The sequence below is a fragment of the Lissotriton vulgaris genome, chromosome 4_1, assembly GCF_964263255.1.
Source record: "Lissotriton vulgaris chromosome 4_1, aLisVul1.2, whole genome shotgun sequence".
Classification (NCBI taxonomy): domain Eukaryota; kingdom Metazoa; phylum Chordata; class Amphibia; order Caudata; family Salamandridae; genus Lissotriton; species Lissotriton vulgaris.
In genome coordinates, this window is record NC_141691.1 from 610,994,067 (window position 1) to 611,018,575 (window position 24,509).

The window sequence follows — 24,509 nt, forward strand, 5'->3', positions numbered from 1 at the left end:
TGCTTTTGATTTATTTATTTTTGCAGATTTATATAGCGCGAACTCGACCCGAAGGTATCGGATCGCTTTACACATACACCAGTTACGTAGCACAAGGCCACATTAATTTTTGGTATGCATGGGGAGATAATAAGTGAATTGCCCAGAATCAGGATGCTAAGCTCACGCGAGGATCGAACCTGGTTCCCCAGTGCACTAAGCCCACAACACCACAAACCTCTGGCCCGGACCTTAAGCAGACTTCGACTGCCTCCGCCTGGACCACTGACAGCAGTATGCCAGCTCGTGCAGTGGACTGCTCCTCTGCCCCGCCCTCCTTGCATCGGGCTGCTCTTTGGGGGTGAAGGGCAGGGTGTAGGTCGCGCGAGGGTGGGGGCCGGGGGTCACTTTTAAGTGCTGCACCCGCCTCACCACTTTCAAAAGTCACCAGCCGCTACTGCATGAGGCCATTAACAATCGAGTGGGTGGCAGAAATGGACAGGTGCATGATTGCGGAGAAAGAGGTCTATAAACTAAGAGGTTACCCTAAGAAACGAGGCAAGAAATGGGGAGGGTGGAACACCTTTAGAGGGGAAATCTGTAGTTCTCCGACAGCGTATATGGCAATGGAACGGACTCGGCTCCTGGACCCCCTGATTGGTTGACGCATGTTATGTAACAATAATAACTGTATGTATTAAGTGATCCTTAAATATCGTGATGATATTGTATTGATGACTGCACTGTTTTAATTCAATAAAAATTGTTATAATAAAAAACAAAATAAATAAATAAAATAATTGAATTTGGAGAATTCAAGGCTTTCAGGTATAGTTATCGGGCCATAATGAAGTGTGCACTTTTTCATATTTTCAACTATATATATTCTAGAAGAGACTCAAGCCAAAGTCTGAGAAATGCAATAGGGATGCAGTGAAACATGTGGTGGAAACAGTTCCATCTGAATAGAGGGACCCATGGAGCATCACTGAATCACAAGGTATTGTTGGAATTGTGTTTTTTTTGGCAGAATGCTCTAGACAATCTTGGATCCTGGAGACTGTTACACTTATGGGCCCAATTACGATGTGGTTAGGCTTGGCTCCGACCCTCGATCCGAGCCATCTTAACTGCATCGTAATTACCGATTCGGTTTCTCTTCCAACCGACCCCTTACGATGAAGTTGGTAAAAAAAAGGAGAGCGAAACGGTTTTTCGGATGGCTTCCGACAGGCTCAGAGAGCCTGTCCACCATCCGGAAGGACTACAGTAATCCAACTGTGGGCCTTCCATTTCCCCACCAGAAAAAGGTTGGATGATAGGAACTGATATTTTGTGTGTTTCTATTTCTTCCAGAGTTTGACTACAGGGATCTCTCCTTCTCTCTCCTCCCATGGGGCATGTAGGAAGCTTGACCATGGTAAGGTTTTGAGCTGGTCTCACAATCTATTGAATAAAACTGCATGTGTTTCACGTTTGCAGTGACACGTGTTACACACAAATAGCCACTATATATATTATTTATGCATGTGGGGCACTTACTCTATTTTAACCAAAAGTTTTGATGGCAATCTCTCTTCTCCATTATAGCTACAGGTTTCAGGAAATCCTCTTAGGTAGAGTGTGACACAGGTCAACCCTCCCAGTAGTAACTTCATACTAAGATTTTGGCAAGATAGGAGCCCATTTTTTCATTTTTCCCGTCCTGATGAATGCCGCTGACCCTTTGGGCCACCAAGGCAGAAATATGTCAACAAACTTAACCACTACGGTGAAGGGGCAATAACTCCCCTTTTAATCGGTCTTGTATTTTTAATATCATATAATTGCCTATTTGAATAAATGCATTTTGGCAATTATACAGATTTTTTAAATTTCACTCACTTTTACGGGCCCCCACTTAGCTTTAGAAGTACCTCCCTGTCTCCAGGTCTAGGCTCGCTCTCTATCAAACCAAGTTTTTAGAGAGCGAGGACGAACAATGATGAAGCATGACACCAGGTGGTGTGTGAGGACAGTCCTTCATTTTTTGTGAGATGCCAGCACTTTCACTTAGTATCTACTAAGTTTTGGTCATTGTAACTTGGAGCAGCTTCTTTTGTGTATTCACCTTGAGATGCTTGCCACGGGGTGCAAGGGTGAACTGCACCTCTGCCCCTTACAATGTCAGCATGCATTCCGTTCGGAATGCATGCTTTCATTGTAAGTGTAGGCATGCAACCGAAAATGGTTCGGTCGCATCCTAATTCCCGAGTTGTAACGGACGACAGGAGATTCCATTACAGTTCCAGAACGATGTCGGACAGACTCCAGTCCCTCTGGCATCGTAATCGGGCCCTTAGAGATGGATTGGCACACCATTTCATTCTCAAAATGTAAGAAATGTGGCTAACTTTCAAGTTTTAAAGCACATTTTGCCAGTTCTGAAAATGATTGGGAACACATGTAGATATGGTTACATCAGAGTTTCCATAGGAAGAGGGAATCTGATTGTGCTAATAACTTTAGTGCTGCTTGAGTAGTCTACGCAAAACTTTCCCCCAAAAATGTCCATCCACCTTGGCTCCTTTATATAAAGTTTCAAGCTGATTGGTTAAGCAGGGGGCAAGAAAAAGGGGAGCCCAACACATTGATTTCCATTGTCAATTCCATAGGAAACTTTGCTCTCGGATACAGAAAAAACAGCTAAACGTAATTACACCAAATTTGGCAAAAAGTTAGAACCTCACTCAGAAAGCATACTTTTTGTGACGTGGTGTAAATCCATTCAGCCTTTTTCAAGAAATGTGCATTTAAAGAGGGGTTCATGTTGGTCATTAAGGGGTTAATGCTCAGAAAAAGATTGGTATGTCTGGACAGTTCGCCCAGTGGGAATAACACAATACCCAAAAATACAACAAATAGGGCATTCTGATAGGCCAACTGAGCTTTCTCTCTCATTGGCCATTTCAATACCATGGTATTGAGCTATTTGATTGGCATTCAGCAACTGTGAACAAACTATATTATGCCTGCCATTACAGGATTCAGGGACTTTGTCCCATCATCCTGAAATAGTTGTTGAAAAAGGGCATGAGGGGAAAGGATAGGGACACCCCTGACACCCAGGTAATTCCCTGGGGACACAGAGAGACCCCCCTTAGATTAATGTAAAGAAAATATAGGGCTGCAAATACTGCGGTACTCTCACAGGACCCTCCCACAAGGTACTGCAGTCCTCCACCGGGAGTCACTGTACAAACGTCCAGCCCATGATACAGTGATACTGTGCAAGAGTCCCAGAGGAAGCTTGCAGAGTTCCTTGGTACCTAGCGGTGGAGGCTTGTGAGTCAGGTACACTGGAAGTCCTTGTAGATCAGTCCCACAGTTTGCAAAGTTCACTGTAGAAAAAATCCCAAGCTGTTACTTACCAATCTATTCTAAGTGCAATATACAAGTGGAGAGGACATTTGCCCCTTGAGTTCAGACTTTGCACCTCACGATCAGATTGTCTTTTCTTTTCATTAAATTCATTCAACTTCAGTACTTTCATGGAAATAATTAATTCAATTGTGTTCCAAATCTATACAGTACCTGGACCACAATGATGGCAGTTCTTCTTGTAAATCAATATTGAAATCTTCAAACACTTTCTGGGCCTTTTGAAACTCTTCTTCTGCCTAAAGAAATGAAACACACCAACGTTCAATCTAACTAAATTATCACCTGCAAATTAATTTTCAGCAAAATTAATCGAAATATAAATTCAATTATACAATTTCATCTAAAAATGAAACCCTTAAATGTCTTATAAAGAAAGAGAAATATTATTTACAACATTGGTAGAGTGCGTCACTAATCAGTGTGTTACTCGTCATAAATTAAAAAAATGCATTTTAGTCAATAGATTCAATCGTAATGAGGAGGGATGCGAGAAAGTGCAGGTCTTTGCATAAGTAAATTGTATGAAGATTTCTAAATACCTTGTCAACTCATGGTTGTATTCCGAATGTTTGGACACATTGCATCTCATAACTATTTTTACAAAATAAATGTGTGCTGGTAAAGTTATGCAAATTTCACAAATATGTTAATTTCATGAAGACTTGAAGAGCAGTTTTAATTTTGCACACTCTTCGGAAACATGAGCAGTTTTTTAGGGGTCTTCCTCTATCTAGGAAAGGTTTTTTGTACAATTTTGAAAAAATAGAAAAGTACTTCTTTACAAAATGTGTAAGTGGTTTGTACAAACAAACGAAATAAACAATTCAACTGGTGGAAAGATGCCCAGAAATTGGTGTGGAGCAATGAGGGTTCGACGGTGAGGATTTCCCTCATCCCATACACGGTGATTTTGGTTGGGGAAGCACAGTTTTGAGGAACCTTTGGCTATTTATAAGAGAAGGTATGTAGGGAGCATGACATCTCTAAATAGTAATTGAGAGACTAATCCCAAAACTTAAAACTTAAACTTAAAAGCATGTCAGTTCTATAATTTGAAATTAATGCCACACGAAAGTTTGAGGGAGAACTGTAAAATGAATATGAGGGAGAATGTTGCATTTAAGAGGACTTTGCTACTATTATCTTAAGTGATCTTTAGATCAAATTGTGCACAGCTCGGTTTGGGGCTCCCAAGCAATAAGAAAAATGTCCAATAGCCTAATTTACAGTTGGGCGGAAGGGTGCTTCTACAGAAAGACGGCAGATCTTCAAACCTCCACAATTGATCCGTTTATGGTCGGGGGAAGTTCCCTATATTCAGTGGCTTAGCATAGGCTGAGACCACCGGATGGAAACTTTGACCAATGGCTCATCGGTTAGTGGGATGGTTGGTATAATTATTTCAGAGTGGCAGCTCTATTTAGGGTGGATGTTACAACACACTATTTTCGGCTCAGACTGCCAGGGCCACGCTAAAAGAAAAAAAAAACATTTTGTAAAAAAAAAAACTTGTTCTTAAAAGCAGACCAGTAAGCACAGGTAGAATTTAACTATCAGCCAGTAATTCAAACTTCTCTTCCTGATTTATAACAACCTTTCCAAGGGATTATAAATACTTTGGCCCTGATTCAGAGTTTAGAAGTGAGGGTAATCTGTTGCAACGGAGTACCCTCTTAGTTAAACTGTCAGTCTGGGTACCTCATTTAGAGGGGGCGGAGACCAAAAGTATGTCTCCAACAGAGCCTACTCCAGCTCCATCACCGACATATTACTCTAGCGGCCCTATTTAGGGTGGGCAATAACATGGCTGCCAGGTAAACCTAGCAGTGAGGGACAGAAACAAAATATTGACTGTTACTTCAGACATCATTGGCATGGTATTCCAACAGACATTTTTCTTACCTTCTCCTGTTTTGCTGATTTCGTTTATGACTCTATTCACATTACCACTGCCAACCAGTGCTTGTGCTCTCTGCTTCAAACGTGGTAAAATTGGCCTACACCTAACTGGCACGATTAATTTCATTGTAAAGTCCCTAATAAATGGTACAACATGTACCCAGGGCCTGTAGATTAAATGTTACTAGTGGTCCTGCAGCACTCATTGTGTCACCCACTAAAGCAGCCTTTATAAACATCTCTGGCCTGCCACTGCAGACTGTAATCCAACTTTAAACAGCCATTTCCACCAGGAAAAACATTTTTTTTGCCAGGCCTAAACCTTCCTTTTTAATAGATATATGTCACCCCTGAGGTAGGCCCCGAAGGTTCATAGGGCAGGGTGTATTGTATTTCAAAAGTAGGGCATATGTACTTGAGGTTTACATGTACTGGAGGTGGAAAACTCCTAATGTTGTTTTTTCACTATTGTGAGGCATATCTCTAGTACATTTATTAAGTTGTAACTTTGGATTGGGAGCAGATAGAGATATGCAGTTTACACTCAAATGAATTGTAATTTTAAATACTCTTTAATGGAAAAGCCAAATTGTAAGTAATAATTCAGAAAATTGCACTTTTAGAAAGTTGTGAAATTTGGGCACAACCTTGCGCACCCATCTGTAGTGGTGTGCAAAGCTGTGCCCAAATTTCACTGCTTTTTTATAAAATGTGTGACTGGGTCGGTTCACACTAACAGTTTGCACGCATCTTCAGATGACAACAGTTTAATTAAGTAGTATCACAAGGGAAGGAGTGCATTCTTACTATGTGTCTTACTTTTAGAAAGTTGGCATTTTCTTGTTTTAACTATTTGTGCATTCTCCCAGTGTCCTGGGCCACATGCCTCTGAATGGCTCTGCTGTTGGAGTTTGTGTAACAGTAAAACAAAGGAGCTTAGCTGTAGAAAAGATGGCCTATCATGGCAGGATGACTATGAGGGGCTGTATCACGACCTGCTCACATTTCAAAGGACTTTGTCAACCGGACACAAAAAGAAATCAACAGCATGCATACCCTGTCTTGTGTCACCCCATATAGTTTGGAGCCTTGACAAGAGAAGCAGGAGAACTTTAAAGAACAAGATGTACTGGTAGGACAGGGAATCCCCTCACACAAATGATGATGGCACCAGGTATAAACATTGGATCTCCAGAGCCACTCTTCAGAACACTCTTGGCCCTGTATAAGAATTTCTGCTGCAATAGGACTGCCCTGCTGCTTGAAAGACTGCTTTGACTTGGCCTGCTTGCCTTCATCATAGACTAACCAGAATGACTCCAAGGATTAGTTGCCTGACCTCCTGTATGAGTTACAGGTACACAAGAAGCTTCAGAGCCCTCCCTGTGACTGGCCAGCTGACCTACAACACTGGGCCTGCCTGGACCTGCACCTGGATCTGCCCGAGTGAGTTCCTGATCCCCAAGTGCTGCCTCCCCAGGATCTGGATCCTTGGTTCGCATCAGAGTATAGTCCTCCATGTCTAACTGTGGGCTTCATCAAATCCAACACAGCACAACGCAAACTCGAAGCAGGACCTCACATGACAGGCCCTCATAGCTCCTGGTTGGTGGCCCCATTGGAACTGACACTGCACGATGCAAATCGACTTAACTCGATGCAGAACTTCGCAACACAGCCAGCCCTCACAGCTCTTGATGGGAACCTACTCCGAGTGATGTGAAGCCTCGTTTCTAGGACATACGTTACAACTCTCAGCTGATCTAATGTGGTCCCAGTATCGAGCCTGCACTCCATTGCAGTTGGCCTGAAATTGTGACTTTGTACCGGATTGAGCAGAAAAATGCAGTTGCCACTTTGTACTTTTGTTTCTACTTTTACTAAAAACTTTAAACATCGATATGTACTGTTTCACTGAATTGAGTTTTGTCATTCTGGCATCGTTTTATTTTTCAAATGTACTCTATTTTTCTAAAGTGGTCTGGGATTTGTCTTGTGCTTTCATTTTATTTCTGTTTTTGTGCTGCATAAATACTTTATACATTGCCTCTAAGTTAAGACAGACTGATTTTGTTCCAAGCTAGCAGAGGGCTAAGCAGAAGCTACTTTAGTGACTTTTGAGGTTCACCCTGACAAGGATTGTGGCTGCTGCCTGGGTGGGGATTCTAAAATATTTGAACCAAAATGACAAAATGTGTCAGCTCATGATCCAAAAAGGAAGGATTTTAGACAGTTCACTGCTTGATTGTTTGGGTTAGACCAGTGGAGGTTGAAGTCTCCCTGGAAGATTTGGGACACTAAAGGATCATAGTTGGTTGAGAGGATTTCCATTAAATGCTCCATGAAGGAAAGATAGTCTCCATGGGGGTGGGAGAATGTGTGTAGTTTGCATACAGGTAAGTTTTTGCTTGAAATGTTGATGCATACATATTTACTGAAGGTCGTAGTGGTGGTTTCTGATTGTGATACAAAGAGTGTATTTTGGTGTGTGCAAGTTATTTCTCCCCCTTGTTTCATAGGTCTGTCCATACAAATTATGCTGTTGCTAGGCGGGACTAAAAGGTCAAGGATAGGGGTGGAAGAGCAATTTAACCAAGTTTCCGTGAGGATTATAATAACAAGCTTGTTAGCTAGGATGAGATCAAAGCTATCGGGCGTGTTCACTAGTTGATCTCCAGTTGAGCAGTGCACATTTCAGTTGGTTAGTAGAATGGGAGGTAGGAGTCTGAAGTATGTTGTCTCCCTTGAGGTTGTCACTATTTATACCTTTGAGTTTGTGGGAGGGTTCCCTGAATGGGTTAGCGTGAATGGCTTGGATTAGATCCGGTTGGGTCTTGCAAATGTCTAATGGGTGGGAATAAGAGACAAGTAGATTGTAAATATTGCTGGTCGATAGATCAGCCTAAGTCTTTTGGGGCGGGAGGAGGCATTGGGGAGGGGTAGAGTTTTCAAGGTATGGAGAGTGGTGTGCGGGTCAAGGGCAGGAATTGAACCTGTAAAGGTGATGGGTCGGGTCCCTAGGGTACTAAAAGTTCAGAGCAGGGGGGAGATGTTTGATAGTGATTGCTTTCAATTCCTGGAGTTTGTCTACGAGAAGGCGCAGGTGGATAGAGACCTCATCAAAGCAAGCGTCCCAGTCTGTGTGCTGGTTGTTGGTTAAGGGTTGTGTGGAGAGTTCCTGCGAGGGGAGGGGCATTGAGGGCTAGCTGGAAGGTCAGGAGCGGCATTGATCTGGTCAGGGGGAGCGAGTGAGTCAAAGAGGGCTTGTTGAGTCCCAATTAGCACGGAGAGAAGAGCCAGGGATGGGGGAGGGTGAGGGGGCATATGTGTGGCAGATGGGATGTGGGTAAAGATAAGATAGACAGGTTGGGTGAGATAAGTTCCATGGAGGGCGGTGGCGATGACTCAGACTGGGCTGATGGTGTGTTGGGGTAGATCAAGCCAGGAAGTTCACTAGGAGAGAGACAAAGCAGAGGATCGGTAGAGGTTGCCCTTGCAGGGGACCCATAGTGTATCTGCGTAGAGATCGAGGAAGTGTGTGCCGCAGTAGTACCACTAGCCACTTGATTCCCTGGACTTGTGGACAGTGGGGGTTCTGCAGATACTAAGTCAGGGGACTGGGTGGAGTAGAGATCGCTTGAGGAGAAAGGAGAGTTATTTGGGGTTGGAGTAACCCCAGATGTGAGGTGGGGTGTGAGAATGACATATTCGGGAATAAGGGAGGTTTAAGACAAGGTGAGAAGACTTAGAAATCACCGCTTTCTTGAGAGTAGGGAAGATATTATCCAGCTCAGCTAAATTGTCATTCAAGGCTTGAATTAGGATAACACCGTTGATGCAAAGGCACATTACAGCGTTCGCATTGTAGAAGGACAAGGACGAAGCTGATAGTTTGAGGCCACTTGGAGTTTTCCTGGAACCAGTTATATGGAGCATGGAATAGATGACGTTTCTCCAATGTGCCCATTTCCTGAAGTAGAAGATGAGGTCAATAGTTAGTTTACCCTTGTTGGTGCAGAAGTAACAGCCTGAAATAAGGATCCTCCAAAGCAGTTGTGTAGAGAATCTAGAGGGTCCCAAGGATGGTATTACCAGGAATGTCGGAGGGCGAAAAGGGTCTTGATTGAAGCAGAGTCCGGAGAGGATTGGGATGGCCAGGAAGGCTTATAAAAATGCCATTAACAATGCCAAAAAAGAGTGGGATGACCAGTTTTGGTTAGACCTGAAAGAGGCTAGTGCCGGGAGGGACTCGAGGGGTTTTTGGAATTTGGATAGGTCAAGAAATCGGCCGGTCGACTCCTTGCTAACTCGCAATATTCCGGAGGAGGTGTGGTTCAACCACTTCTTTAACCTCTTCGCCGCTAATGACAAGGGTAACTCGTCATGGAGTTTCCATTGATTTCAATGGAAATTACATTGAAGTTGAAGGAGAAGCATAGCAGCCAAGTGGTTAAACTTTACTCCTCCTCCCAGGCTGACTTCGGCGGGTTGTTTGTCCTGCCTCCAATGAGTCCGGCTGAGGTTAGTGAAATCCAATCCTTTACACCAAAGGAGGTGGAGAGGGTAATTTCTTCTCTAGTACCCCACAAAGCATCGGGTCCGGATGGGGTACCTGGGGATTTGTTTCGTTTAAATTTGACTGAATGGGGGCTACTTATCTCTTCATTGCTCAATGCTTCCTATTGTGGTGCAGTCCTTCCTGACTCATGGATGGGTGCTGAGGTCGTTCCTATCTTTAAGAAGGGGGATAAGGACGACCCAGCAAATTATAGGCCTATAAGCCTAATTGACTCGTCCCAGAAGGTGGCAGGGAAGGTGGTTCTGGGGAGAGTACTCCAGTAGATTGAGGAAAATAAAATTCTTTCAGACCTGCAGGCTGGGTTTAGGTCGGGTACTGGGACCATCAAGCAAACCTTCAGACTGATGCTCCTGTATTGGAAAGTGGTCATCTTGGGTAAAGGCAGCTTATATCTCGCCTTTATTGATTTACGGACGGCGTTCGATCTTGTCCCCCGGAGCCACTTGTGGAAGGTTCTGCTCGATTTGGGAATGCCCATTTATCTTTTATCTTTGGTGATTAACCTCCATTCGGGGAACTTTGCCCGGGTGAGGTGGGGTAAGCAGGGTGAGAAGACAGCTAAAATACCGGTAAATCGGGGTGTACGCCAGGGATGTGTGCTCGCCCCCACTCTGTTCTCATTGTATGTGAACGGAGTGGTGGAACATCTTCTGGAAAATCTGTCTGACTCACCATCCCTGGCGGGCAGGAGAGTTCCCACCCTACTCTTCGCCGATGACACCCTGCTCATTTCTAAGTCGCCTATGGGCTTACCAATTCTCCTCGACAGCTTTCAACTCTTTTGTGAGAAAAGGGGCCTTCAAATCAATACAGATAAAACTAAATATTTAATCCTCAATCCTCCAAAAAAGCTTGGGAAACCACCATTACTAAATCGGGTACACTTGGAAAGGGTCAAAGAATTTGATTATTTGGGCATTCGCCTGTCCGACACTATGAGGCGGTCAACACACCGTCAAAAGATGTTGCTGAGCCACAAAAGGGTGGTAGGGGCTCTTCTTAAAGAACAGCGCTCATCTTCCTTTAAACCTATAGCTCCTGTATTGGACAATTATTCAGCCAGAGGGGTTAGTGGGGCCCTATACGGCGCTGAGCTATGGGGTTCGGAGAATGTTGACCAGTTAACATGCTCAGAATCCAAATTTTTGAAAGATTTACTTTCCCTCCCTTACAGTACCCCAACCGTACCACTATTTTTGGATTTGGGATGTCGCCCCATCAAGGACCAGGCAAGGCTGCGCCCTCTGCTTCTCTGGGCTCGCCTTTGGAGAGTCCCAGAACTTTCAAGCTATGCAGATGGTCTCAGGGAAATATTAGAACTGCCTGGATGGTCAAAGATTGGGTGGCTGCGGGATGTAAAATCACTGTTTGGGGAGTTAGGGGTTTGGGAGTCATGGTATTCTAGGACTGCCCCGCCCAAATCTACCCTGAGGAGGATTTATTGGGACTGGTTGTCGGGGAAGAGAATCTCAAACCCCGATATTTGTAGATCCTCAAGGGACTTTATCTTGGTAAAGGATGTGTTTTTTCGGGAACCCTATCTCGATGTAATATTAAAATCTAGAGGCAGGGCCCTGTTTATTAAATTTAGATTGGGTATTTTACCAGTGAGAGAATTGACATCGACCTGGAAAATCCCGGTGCAAACCATTTCCACATGTGGCTTTTGCCCCCAGAGGACTGGGGGTTCCTCATTTATTTTTTGAATGTCCTGCTTATAAAGCCCCTAGAAGTAGATGGCTAAAGCCTATTTGCAGGGATTTGGGTACGATGCATTGTATGGTAGCCCTGAGAATCTTAAAACACAACACTAGGCCCTTATTCGTGTGTGGCATTGCCAAATTTTTAAGTTAGGCCTGGTTGATCAGATCAAGAAGGCTTAAATTAATTATTTAATCTGAGTTATTAATTGCGTCTGTTTTAGCTAATTTATAAATGTTAACTTTTTATGGAAATCTTAAAGAATGTACTGTTTTGAATCTTTTATACTGTATGTATTGCTTTTTAAGATTTGATTATCGAAATAAAGCCCTTGACTTGACTTGAATAAGTGTTGCAGGACGGGTTTGAGTATCTGATGTTTGTGCTTTTAGAAAGATTAGTAGGGTAGTTAATTGAGAAGGCATGGAGACCAGCGAGGTCAAGTCTTATATCAATTTTTGTGAGGAGCAATGATGTCCCAGGTGCGTATTGTGGCGTATGCGGGCACGTGATCGCAAAGACCAATAATTTGAGTTAGCAATAAAGACATAAGGAAGTAGTGTGCACGGCGTCGGGGATTGAGACTGCCGTATACCTGGTGCCAAGCGGAATGAGTTTCTCGCCAAGATTCAGGGCGGACAGCCAATTTATAAAAGCCGCATTTTAGGGCGCCTTAGAAATAGGCAAAGTACCCGCAGTATAGGCGCCAAGAAACACAACTGAAGCTAGAACACGCTTTCGACTGGCGATAGGGTACGGTTAATAATTTCTACAATTCGTGGAGCACAACAGATAGGAACATTGAAGATTTTAAACAGATCCATTAAAGTGGAAACAATAAGTGGAATACGGCAAGTTTGTAAATAACAACGCAGTGCAAAAACTTAAAAAAGGATTATAAGCGTAATACTGTGGAACATAAGAACAGGAGACAAAAAGTTTTGGTCTTGATAAAGATGGTATTATGAGAGGGATACCAATGAAACGCGTGACGCTGGGGTGAACACAATTCAAGAACTAACCAAACGTAGTTGAATGTTGATGGGATCAAAACATCGATTAGGAGTTTCTTAGAATCTAGTCTGAATGTGTATTAGAATTTGACAAGGGGTCACGTCATACTGTTTATTTTGTCTCTTTTCTTTCATTTTATGCTGGTCATAATTAGAAATTGTTATGCAAATTATTATACATCTTCTGGTGTCAGAATAGGAAAATTTGTGGGAAGGGAGAATTGTTTCTTTTTAAATTGTATAATATTATATGTTTTTAACTGTTTTACATGATCAAGTGAAGATTTTATGAATAAAATCTTTGTTGTAACTTTTGAATAAAATGTTATGATGATATAGAACTTATATATGAAATGTAAAATTATTTTTTTGTTTATTTTGTGCTGATTTGACTATTATATTGTGATTCCATTTGGGTCAAGGGAATTGTTTCTTGCATAGGTTTGTACCTCACTTCCCTTGATATTATTAAGGGGTCCCTCTCTAATGTCGTAGAGTCCATGGTGAGAGATTCAGCTTCCACAGGGAAGGGAGAGAAGAAGAGAAAGAAAAGGAAAGAAAAAAGAGGAGCTTTTCCTTTTCTTCTTCCCTTTCGCATCCCTCTTCTCACTTCCCCTTCTCTTTCATCATTCTTCCCCCATTCCTCGTCCTTCTTTCTTCTTCTTTTTATGAATAATTCTACTCCCTAATTTCGTGATTTCCTTCCATTGATCAGATCAAGTTCAAGATTGTATTTTACTTGCTTTAACCTATTTCAGCAGACCTTTCTTCATTTATAACAGGACAGCCCAAGATGGCCCCCACATTATTGCCACAATAGCAGGACTGTGGTCAGGGATGGAATTCTTTTAGTTTCCATTACCAACTAAGAGAGAGAGGGAGAGAGAAGCCATCTTCTGCAGTTGAGCCCCGACCAAAAGCAAAATGGAAGTTTGGGACTCTGAAGCCATTGGGATCTGCAAAGCAGGGTCAGCCCTGCCTGCTGCCCTGCGACATTGGGAAGGCATGGAAGGCCGCCCCCACGTGACTTTTCTAGTGCAGATCCTCCAGAATGTATTCAAACCACCCGACCACCAATCGAGCCAGCAGTCGGTGAATCTGGATGGACCAAGGCTCAAAAACCCACAAGCACCTATGTCTGGCCGGGGGGGAAAGAACCAAGTGGAGGCTGCCAAGTCCCAGCACCTAGGTCCCTCCCAAGTGGCTGAGCGGAGTTGCAAGCCAGGCCGCATTGAAACCAGGTACTCTATGCAATCCTCTCCATAGGCGGGCGACACCAACGTACTCACCTCGGACAACGAAACCCTCTCCAGACAGTGAGGGCACCTCCAAAGTAGCAAACAGCCCTGCGTACGGGGAACTTTGATTCAGCAGTCCCTGCAGAGCTGAACCTTGCCCACGGTGTTAACGGTGGGGGCGGTAGGAGCTCACCGACCAGCCTGCTCAGCATCAGAATCCCACGCTGGTCTGACCAACCCGCCCAGGCAGTCACGAGGATCTCTCAGCCTGTCCCGATCCGGAAGTTCTCAGTCTTGAAAGTGGCCTATTCCCGCACTAGTGAGATACTTTGTAATCCCAGAGGAGCAGGCAAGCTCCTTTTGAGATGCAGTAATCCATCGCCCAAGGCAATTTTAGCCGGGGTGCAGCTGTGGCAACCGCCGGAGCCTCCTCCCATTCTCGCCTTTCTGATATGTTAGTAATTTATGTCAATCAGAGAAAATCATAAAAATATTAAACTGCCTCATCTGAAAAAGAAAAACAGATATTGAAAATATATCCATGCATGTGGGTACTTGGAGATAAAATACCTGAAAAAATGTTATCTTATCCTCATCCACGTAATAAATTTACAGATTGGCTTAAGATTTACTTATCTGGGATACACACTATTCAGGCTATTAGCCTGAAGAATGACACTGTGTATCACAGAGACACATGTCTACACTTTGCATATTGACATAATACCTCACAACCTGATAAAATAATGTTCATCATTATTCGGTTTATTTCGAACACCTGTTCATGAAACAGTATGTATCATCTTTCATAATACAGCTTGTATAAATCAGTAAGAAAGTTTAACCGGATTTTAAGAATTAAAAACAAATATACTAGTCACCCAAAAAAATCACCATCTCTTTTATGAAATCGATTAACACCTTGCACGTAACCAGTCTGGAAATGCATCCGAATTGTAAAATACGAAATACCACATCTTCGAATACATTTTGATGTAGACAGTTATTTCTTACATAAACAACTCTAAAATAGTCATGTTTCACAGTTTAGTCGCAGCCCTTTTCAATCTCCAATTCCATAAATGATTAAATATACTCACAGAAGTTAATGTGATTTCACAGCTCAAGATATAGAATTTATAAGTTGGAACATTGCTTTATTTGGTCTCCTAATTTTGCTTATTGCTGATTTACTGTAACAGACGAATTTGCATTATGGATGTGTCCAAGGCTGTAAATAGCAGGATTATAAAACTTTCACCGGACAGATATTTATGTTTACTAAGCTACATATTTGGCATGATTTTCCTTAGTCACACCAGCAAATAAGCGACTGATTAAAAAAATTGCAATGACGAAGCAGTGCCAAAAGAAGTTGTTCATTTAAATACGTCCAGGTGATGAAGATCCTGCTTTCAATCTTTGGAATGATGTCTAAATTAATCTCGTCTCGATCTCTTAAACAAATGAAAATGCAATAATATATAGCCTAGCATTGACCGTAATACCTCAACTCCTCTTTCTCACAGAATCAGAAAGGGCCATCTGCCCTAGCAATGCCTGCCAACAAGGGGTGTATATTATTTTACACCTCCAGAGTCAGTTACATTTAAAGATTCAAAGGCAATGGCACTGGAGAAACCACGTACAGTGATATTTACACAACCAAATATAGTTTTGGTTCCTCTTATGAAACAAGACATAAAAAAACAAATAGGCTGATACACACAAGGAAGCCTGATGTATGGAGAAGGTTGACAGAAAAATAGAGAAAGGGTAGATTTATATTATCAAACAGTTTTCCAATCGCTTTCTCATATGAACAATACACGTTGTCTCTTTTCTAACACTGTTCATCTGAGCCAATAGAAAAGCAGAACTGAACTATGTATTTGGTGCATTCTTGGCTCCTCCAATCCATAGGACAGAGATCTACAGAAGAATACAGGAAGGCGGGTGAAATAAGTGAAGTCATGCACGGGGTCATCTACAGCTCTGCAGGATGTTATAATCCAGTTCCAGTTTTTAATCTAAAACATCTGCAAAACTGGAGACACTCTCTTGTCTGATTGTGTTGTTAGATGACACTCTTTACCTTTGATATTCTCCCTTCGTCCCTCCTCTTCGCATTCTGTAAGGCTTCCAGGTGGTGTCTTGCACTGTCGTAGTCAACCAGTTTTCTACTCCGCTTTGCTATACGAGTCTGTCGAAAATTAAAATAAACTGTTCAGAGCATGACTTTTCTTTTGATTTAATCTTACAGATAAAGTAAACTATGCCTTTCTGCAGGGAATTATAATTTCTAGATCTATGTTCATATGATTATGGATGCTTTAGCGGACAAATATGCTAGAGTTCATTTGGAGAAGGCAGGAAGCCTAATTCAGAAAGGGCCAGATTTAATGGCAATTTGTGTTGAGGTTGTGGCACAGCCACACTGCAAAATGCTAGTAGAAATTTACGAAGCCACGCAAGGGGTGATTGGCATGACCCTGCATGGCTTTGTAAAGAAGTGTAACGCAAGACAGCTGCTTGCACTGCATTGAGTTACATTTCGTTTCAGGTGGTGTTGCGTCAATGCAGCATGGGAGTTCCCATGCATCCTCCCATACATTTCAGGTAATCTCATATTTACATAGGTTAGAAACCTGGAATTGTGTGAAACAGCTATGCCTGCCAAAGGATGGCGTAACAAGGATTTAAAAAAAATCTCCTTATTATTTGCTCTTTCTATGTCTGCTGCATTTTGCAGCACATATAGAAAGAGGAACATTTCTTGAGAGACTGTTTTAGTGCAGGAAGGTGAACCTTACTACACAAAAATAATCTTGTCTATAACATGGCGCAAAGGTGCCTGCTTTGGCTCTAGGCTACCTGAAGTGAGCCAGCATTATGAGAGCATTTCTGCTCTTTCCCTTTCACGCAACGCTGCACTGCATTGCTTGAAAGGTTATCAAATCTAGCCATAAGACATTGCATTTTTAAGGCAGACTTAAATGCACCAATGAGTGTGCACCCTGAATATTGATGCCAGAATATCAATGGGACACAACATCAAGAACAAAATATAAAAAAATATTGACAGGTAAGTTTGGATTTTTATACCCAACGCCACATATAAGTGATTAAGTTCAAGGTATGTAGGGGGGCGTGGCTTGGCGCCCGGCGAGGACGGCAGCTCTGATGTGAGCGCTCCGGGTCGGCAGGGGACTTCGCTGCTTTTCCTCAATTCCCGGCGCCTGCAAACCTCATTTTCCCTAACCGGAATTCAGGGACAACATCGTATTCTTAAATGAAGCAGCACCTGAGCGGCGGAATGTCCGTTTTCTTCAACTTTTTGGCGGACGCGACTCTCTGATCGCCGCGACCGCCATTTTGTCTCCTCACAGCTTACACTACGGAGCATCCGATCGCAGATCATGCTTGCCTATCACGAAGCTTCACTTTAATCCAACTGTTCCCGGTGAGCTACTACCTTCAGCTATGTAATACTGCTGCATGCTTTTGAAGAACGCTGCTTTTCTGTGAGTTTTATTCGCGTTTTGAGACGGTATGATATCGGCGGCCATTTTGTGTCACTGAGCTCTCCTCACACAGCCTACATTCCGCGCACCTTTCTTCACTCAAGAATTCCTAACCTTATTTTGGAATATTAACGAGCACGCACTGCTTATTATCAGACTTTCTTCATCCCTACAAAAACTCTTTTTATGGAACGGAGGGCAATCACTCGCACTCCCAAGACTCCGCGCCGTGTGTTCATCAAAAATTCGAAAGTCTTCTCTGCATTGGCGCACCTTGAGGCTTCCCAAGAGCTCGACACCCAGATGTCACAGTCAAGTACGGAACGGCCTGTTCAACCTCCAGGGAAAGTGACCTCGAAACGCCTCAAAAAAGACCCTCCGTCACCGACTGGATCTTCCTCGGCTGTCTCCATGAAGTTATTACTGGAAGAGATTCGTGCCCTTAAGCCATTCATGGAAGAGACTAACTCTAAACTGCAGGTTCTCACTGACAACTGGTCTCAGATGGATGCCAGAGTAACCACTATAGAGCAGTCTCTCACATCTCTTCAAGAATCATCTTCTAAAGTATCACATATGCAGTCTCAGATTTCGTCTCTCCAAAAACAAGTTGAAGAATTGGAGAACCGAAACAGGCGTAATAACCTTCGACTCTACGGCCTGGCGGAGAACTGTGAGGGGACCGACCCTATTGCCTTTTTCAAATCATTTCTACCCAAGCTTCTTCATCTGCCTGAAGGCACAACACTTAACATCCAGCGTGCACACAGGCTAGGTCGCCTTCCCACTACTTCTTCCCCCTCTTCACGGCCAAGAGGTGTCATCATGTACTTCTTAGAATATACTGACTTACTCAAAGTTATATCAGCGGCCCGTGCCTCACCTCGTTTGCAATGGTTGGGCTCCAACCTCTTCTTTGCGCAGGATTGCGCAAGAGCCACAGCCAGTCGCCGCAAGACCTTTTTGGATATGCGACCAGAACTTCGTGCCATTGGAGCCAGATACGGCCTTTTCCACCCTTGCCTATTTAGAGTGACTTACAACAACAAGACAACGACTTACGAGGATCCTGTTCGTCTCCGGAGTTTTTTGAACGCAACTCAAGCTTCTGACATGGACTTTTCCAGCTCTTCATCAGCTTTCCCGCCATGATTTCTGCGTGACGCAGCATTGAAGATTCAATTAATCTGCATGTTTATTGTGCATTGTTGACTGTATTACTGTTTGTTTATATCACGTTCTTCAGCGACCTCAGTTTTTATGTTCTCCCCCTCACTCTCCGTCATTTTTCTTGTACCCCTGTTGGTTGGTTAAGTACTGCTCACTACTATTTTTCATACACCTTCTTATATTTATTGTCGTTTTGTTCTCATCTTCTTTCATTCGTCTCACTCATTATTGTTTTTCCTCCCTTTTCCTTGCAGGTTTCACAATACGTATGGCGTCTTTCCCCCGACTTGTTGGTTCGTTTGCATTGGACGTTTGCTTCCTCTGCCTGGCGCTCCCCCCTCATCCATTCTCTCTTGTATCCTCCCCCTGGTGATCAACCCTCCCCATCTTTACCCTCCGTAAGTATGTTCTCCCTTTCCTCCCGATTGTTCGCTTTCCTTCTTGTATCTTTCTCACTTTTAAGTTCATCAATTTCCCTTGTTTCACAGGTGTCTTCCTCTCTTGTTTTTCGACTACTCTTCTACTACCGACTTCTTCTTATCATCCTTACTTTTTCTTGGACCACCTTCTCATATTTCTCATTTCAATTGCTTCTATTTTTCTCTCCCTCAACCTACTTCCTCTTTCCTCATCCTCTTGCTCACTATTATACTGCATTAACTTTTATCGACTCTCTTATTTTCCTTGGTTTTTCTACCCCCCTGGGTCTCTTTCGCACTTCTTTTTTTTCCTCTGATTCTTTCCTCATTTCTGATATGGTATGTCTCTGAAAGTTATCACATGGAATGTTAAGGGCATCAACTCTCCCATCAAACGGCAAAGAATTTTATCTCACCTTTCACGTTTGAATGTGGACATTGCTTTTTTACAAGAAACCCATTTATCTGCTGAAGAATCTGTTAAATTGAAAAGAAGCTGGGTGGGTGATGTCTACTATTCTCCTGGGGATGGCAAACGTAATGGTGTGGCCATTTTATGTCATAAAGCTCTTTCTCATTCCCTGCTCGCTCAGGAATCGGATGCTGATGGCCGATGGACGTATGCTAAACTTTCTATCAAGAATGTTCCAATTTCTCTTCTAAATGTTTATGCCCCTACCACTGGTGATCCCACTTTTTGGCATTAATTCTCCCAGCACATTACCAGATTTATTGATGATAATTTTATACTGGCAGGTGATTGCAATCAGCCCCTAGATCCCTTTCTAGATAGAAACTCCAAGGTGCACTTCATCCCCAACAAATCTCATAAATCCTTCTTTCAAACTATTTCCCAACATAAACTCACTGACGCTTGGCGTCTCTGTAACCCAGAACTTCAGGAATTTACTTTTTATTCTCCATGCCATCATTCCCAATCCCGAATCGACTACATTTTTGTTACCCACAACATTGTCCAAACCCTCACCCATGCAGAAATCGGTCCAATTTTACTTTATGACCATGCCCCCACATTAGTTCAATTGGACATCTTACCCAAATCAGTAGGGCCTAAACGTTGGCGTTTCAACAACTCTCTCCTTCTAGACCCTAAATTTACTACCTCCTTCACTTCCTTCTCCCATGAATTTTTCTCCTTAAACGACAATTCCCCTGTCCCCAAGCACACCATTTGGGATGCCTTTAAAGCGGCGGCAAGAGATTTCATCATTGGCTTTGTTGCTAAAAAACGTAGAGCTGCTCGCGACTTCACTAAGGCTATCCTTTTGGATATTAAGAAATTGGAGCATTCTTATTTTACTTCCCGCTCACAGCAAACTCTAACCGCTTTAGTTAGTGCTAAAATGAAATTCAACAAAAAATCTACGGACGATGCATCCTTGTATTTATTAAAATCAAGTGCCAAGTTCTATGGGGGCAAAAATAAGGCTGGCAAGATCTTAGCTAATTATCTAAAGGTTAAACACAATAAATTAAACATTGAATCAATCTACGACACCAATTCGAATCTCAAACACACAGACGCAGACATCCTCACTGAATTCTCTACCTTTTACAAGACCCTATACTCTTCTGAAACTCAGCCTTCTTCTCACTCTCTAGACGCATTTTTCTCCACTATGCAAAAACCACCTCACTTTCCACTTGACCTTTCTCACTTAGAACTTGATATCTCTCAACAAGAACTACTCAAAGCACTTCAAACCCTCCAAAAAGACAAAGCCCCTGGGCCGGACGGCTTCACAGTAGAATTTTTTCTCCACTTTTCAAAGCTTCTTATTCCCAGACTGCATTCCCTTATTGGCACTTTCCTCTCCTTGGGTTCCTCCTCAGGCTCCTTTTCAGATGCTCATATTTGCCTCATACCCAAAGAGGGGAAGGATCCTCAACACTGCAAAAATTACAGGCCAATTTCTTTGGTCAATATTGACTATAAAATATTTGCAAAGTCTCTTGCGGCACGTCTCGATCTTCTTCTTCCAGATCTCTTGGGTGAGGAACAGTCGGGCTTTGTCAAAGGTCGCTTTATCACTGATAACACCAGAGTCCTCTTCAACATTCTCTCTAAATCTCGCCTTTTACCCCATCCCCTTGCGGCCATTGCCCTGGATGCTGAGAAGGCGTTTGATAGGGTCGAATGGACCTATCTATTTCACACCCTCCGTTGGTTTGGTTTTGGTCCTGTTTTTATATCCTTAATTTCGCTACTTTATTCTAACCCACGTGCAGCGTTTTGTGCCAATGGACAAATATCCTCTTTTTTTTACTTAAAAAGAGGTGTTCGCCAAGGCTGCCCCCATCCCCCTTTCTTTTTAATTTGGCCTTAGAACCCTTCCTCTCCAAGCTCGGTCAAAACCCCTCCATCCAAGGTTTCCAACTGTCAGACTCCCACATCAAACTAGCCGCTTATGCGGATGACATTTTGCTATTTATTTCCAACCCCTCTGTTTCAATTCCCGCCTTTCTCACTGAAGTCCACGCATATTCCCAAATATCTGGCTATAAACTCAATAACGATAAATGTGAGATCCTCCCCTTAACTAAATTCACATTCAAACCCGATTTTGCCGCCTCTAATTTCACGTGGAAACCCTCCAATATCAAGTACCTTGGAATGCACATTACCCCTACCATCCCAGACACTGTTTCCTTGTGCATGTCCAAATGCATTCAAAAATTAACGGATCTTACATCCAAGTGGCATCCTCTTTACCTATCCTGGTGGGGTCGCTTCGACACTATTAAAATGATGCTGTCCCCCATTGTCCTTTACACCCTCTCCAATATTCCGGTCCCTGTCCCCTCCAAATTTTTCAAACGGATCAATACTACTCTAACGTCCTTTCTTTGCCATAAAAAGAAACCACGAATGTCTCTAGCACGTTTGATTCGTCCTAAATCAGAAGGTGGGGCTAACTTTCCCGACTTCCCAGCTTACCATAAGGCGTTCCAATTGCGGCAAGCCTCTTTTTGGTTACAAGACCCTGATACCCCATGTCCTCTATGGGCTAAATTTGAACGCCTCCTTCTCTCTCCCTTCTCCTTTGCTGAATACCTTTCCTTCTCTCGCAAACCTGCCTCTAGCTCTACTCCGATTCATAAGTTCACTACTAAATTACTCCTATCTTCCACTCACTCACCTCCCACAACCATTGCTGATTTCCTCTCCTCCCCCATATGGCATAACACTTCCTTACTCATCCGCAACAGACCCTTTTTTTGGAAATCTTGGCATACTCGAGGTCTGCAGTGGATTTCCCAACTCTTTTCTCACTCCTCTTTCTTATCTTTTGACATCCTTCGCTCCCTCTATGACTTACCCACTTCCTTTGCACGCAAATATCAATTGCTTAAAATTACAGTCTTAACGAAATACAATGACCTTTCTCAGCCCTGCCCTCCTCCTGCTTCATCCACCCTCACTTCCTCCCTTCATTCCTTTTTACGCACTACACCAAAGGCTGCTGCTATTTACAAGTACCTCCACGCTGGTGAGACTCCAAGACCTAAATCTAGGGTGGAAGATTCCTGGGAGCATGATTTGTCTGTCTCCTGGTCAGTTTCCTTCTGGGACAAAATCTGGACCAAGCTTCGCAAATCTTCAAGAGCAGCAACCCTCACGCAGACTCTGTTTTTTATTTACAATAGACTCCTCTTCACACCCCTTGACCTTCACAAGCGCTTTCCTAACACTCCCCACGCATGCTGGTCTTGTTCATCACCACAAGCTAATTTATTTCACAAGTTATTTTTATGCACTCATGTTCGTAGTTTTTGGTTACAGGTTTGGGCTCAAATTAATTTAATTTTCCACACTTCTATCCCTTTTTCTCACACACATGTTTTCATGGGTAGCCTCTCCCCTTGCTGGGACAACGTTGATCTAAAACCTCAGATCGTTGACCTATTACTTGCCGCTGCCTTTCAACAAATAACGGTCAACTGGAAAGACTTCTCCAAAATTTCTTTCAAGGCGTGGTGGTTTAATGTTTGCCACAACCATAGACTTGACACTGCTCATGTTTTTCCGGCATGTATGGCTACTAAACGCGTGGACTTATGGACTCCCGTCACGCTTTACTTGGACTCATGTAGTAAACGCTTGTTTCACCCCCGCCTCCACAACAGGAAGTTCCTAAACCTCCTTAATAGCTCGATACATTCCACTTATGCTCCATTGTACCACTTTTTTAATCCTTTCCAATGTTCTCATGCTTCTCATATTTTATGCTTAACGTGTTTTCTCCTTTCCTTTTTATCTTGTACCCAGATTTCTTCTCTTCTACTGTTTGCATTTGTATGATTATTTTATTCTGCTTAGAGTCTTTAAGTTGATATCCCATTGTACTTTGTTTTGACACCTGGTTCTTTCTTTTGTTACTACCAAATAAAATTTTCTTGAACTTGAAGTTCAAGGTATGTAGATTTGGAGTTAGGAATAGTACATCTATACTACCTTGACTGCACTTACCTTTCAATATTTTGTCTCTTGATATTCTGTCCTTGATATTTCTGGACTGCGATGTTCAGAGGGTGAGCATTTAGTAGCACAACTGCACAAATGGCTTGATTTACAACTGCAAGGTATTAACTAATGGCGACCATGCAGTATATAGTGGATTATTGCACATGAAAAAATTCCACCGAATGGGAGAGTATTCCAGGTCCTAGTTTCCCTTGAATTTGTAGCACCTACAAACTTAAAAGTTTGTAGGTATTGTAAAATATCTCTCCTGTTAAAAAAATCATTCTCTTTATGTGTGCAACCAGGTGTGGCTAAAAATTACAAAAGAAAAGAAGGTGCCACACATTTCCATTTTATGATGCTTCAGTGAAATTTACAGAGAATGTATCTAAACTATATGACGATCTAATTTGTCTGAAACAATATTAAAATTGTGTTATCTGAAATACACTTACATGTTGGTACATACAAAAGTTTTGAGTACCCTATATTAACACATATTATTTGTAATCCTACTAAATGTTCCCAAGTGCAACAGAAGTTATACTAAAAATATGACATCTTCATGTTCTTTTATGATCACAAGCATACAATTCTATATATTGCGGTATATCGGCCTAAATTAATGATCAGCCTAAATACATTCCCAAAGTTTTATGCTTTGCTAAACTCACTGTCTGTGAGAGATATTGCCAATATAGCAAATTAAGTGCAACAGTGTTTTCCCCTACTGAGTTCACATGTATTGAATGAAAGATTTTGCTACAGTTATGTTACCATACCAGGACATCTGCCTGGGAAACTGTCCTACTCAACTTTCTCCTATCCTCCAGCTAAAGGAGCATTGTTCTAACGTTTCACAGACTGGTTGGCTTAAGGACTGCGTAATTGTCCCACCTATTTCCCAGCATGTTGTGTCTTTTTATGTCCCCTGACACACACTCCATATGAACTGACCAATGGACTGAGTGGTCTGACCAGATGAGGTGATCCCCCCCACAGAAACGCTAAGAATATAATATTGTCTGACCTAATGGATAACTAATGCTCTATGATGGCAATGGTGGCGGAGATGGAC

At 42.7% G+C, this 24,509-nt stretch overlaps 1 protein-coding gene across 6 annotated transcripts in view; it reads right to left on the reverse strand.

The window, feature by feature from the left end:
* The window catches only part of AMPH (amphiphysin), a 987,297-nt gene that overhangs the window by 305,857 nt on the left and 656,931 nt on the right, over positions 1-24,509 (reverse strand). For all 6 annotated transcript variants that reach the window (XM_086964852.1, XM_086964854.1, XM_086964849.1 and 3 more), the window contains exons 6-7: positions 15,928-16,035; positions 3,553-3,638 (exon numbers count right to left, since the gene is read on the reverse strand). In XM_086964852.1, coding sequence (XP_086820978.1) covers positions 3,553-3,638; positions 15,928-16,035 — 194 coding nt within the window. The remainder of the gene's footprint in view (positions 1-3,552; positions 3,639-15,927; positions 16,036-24,509) is intronic.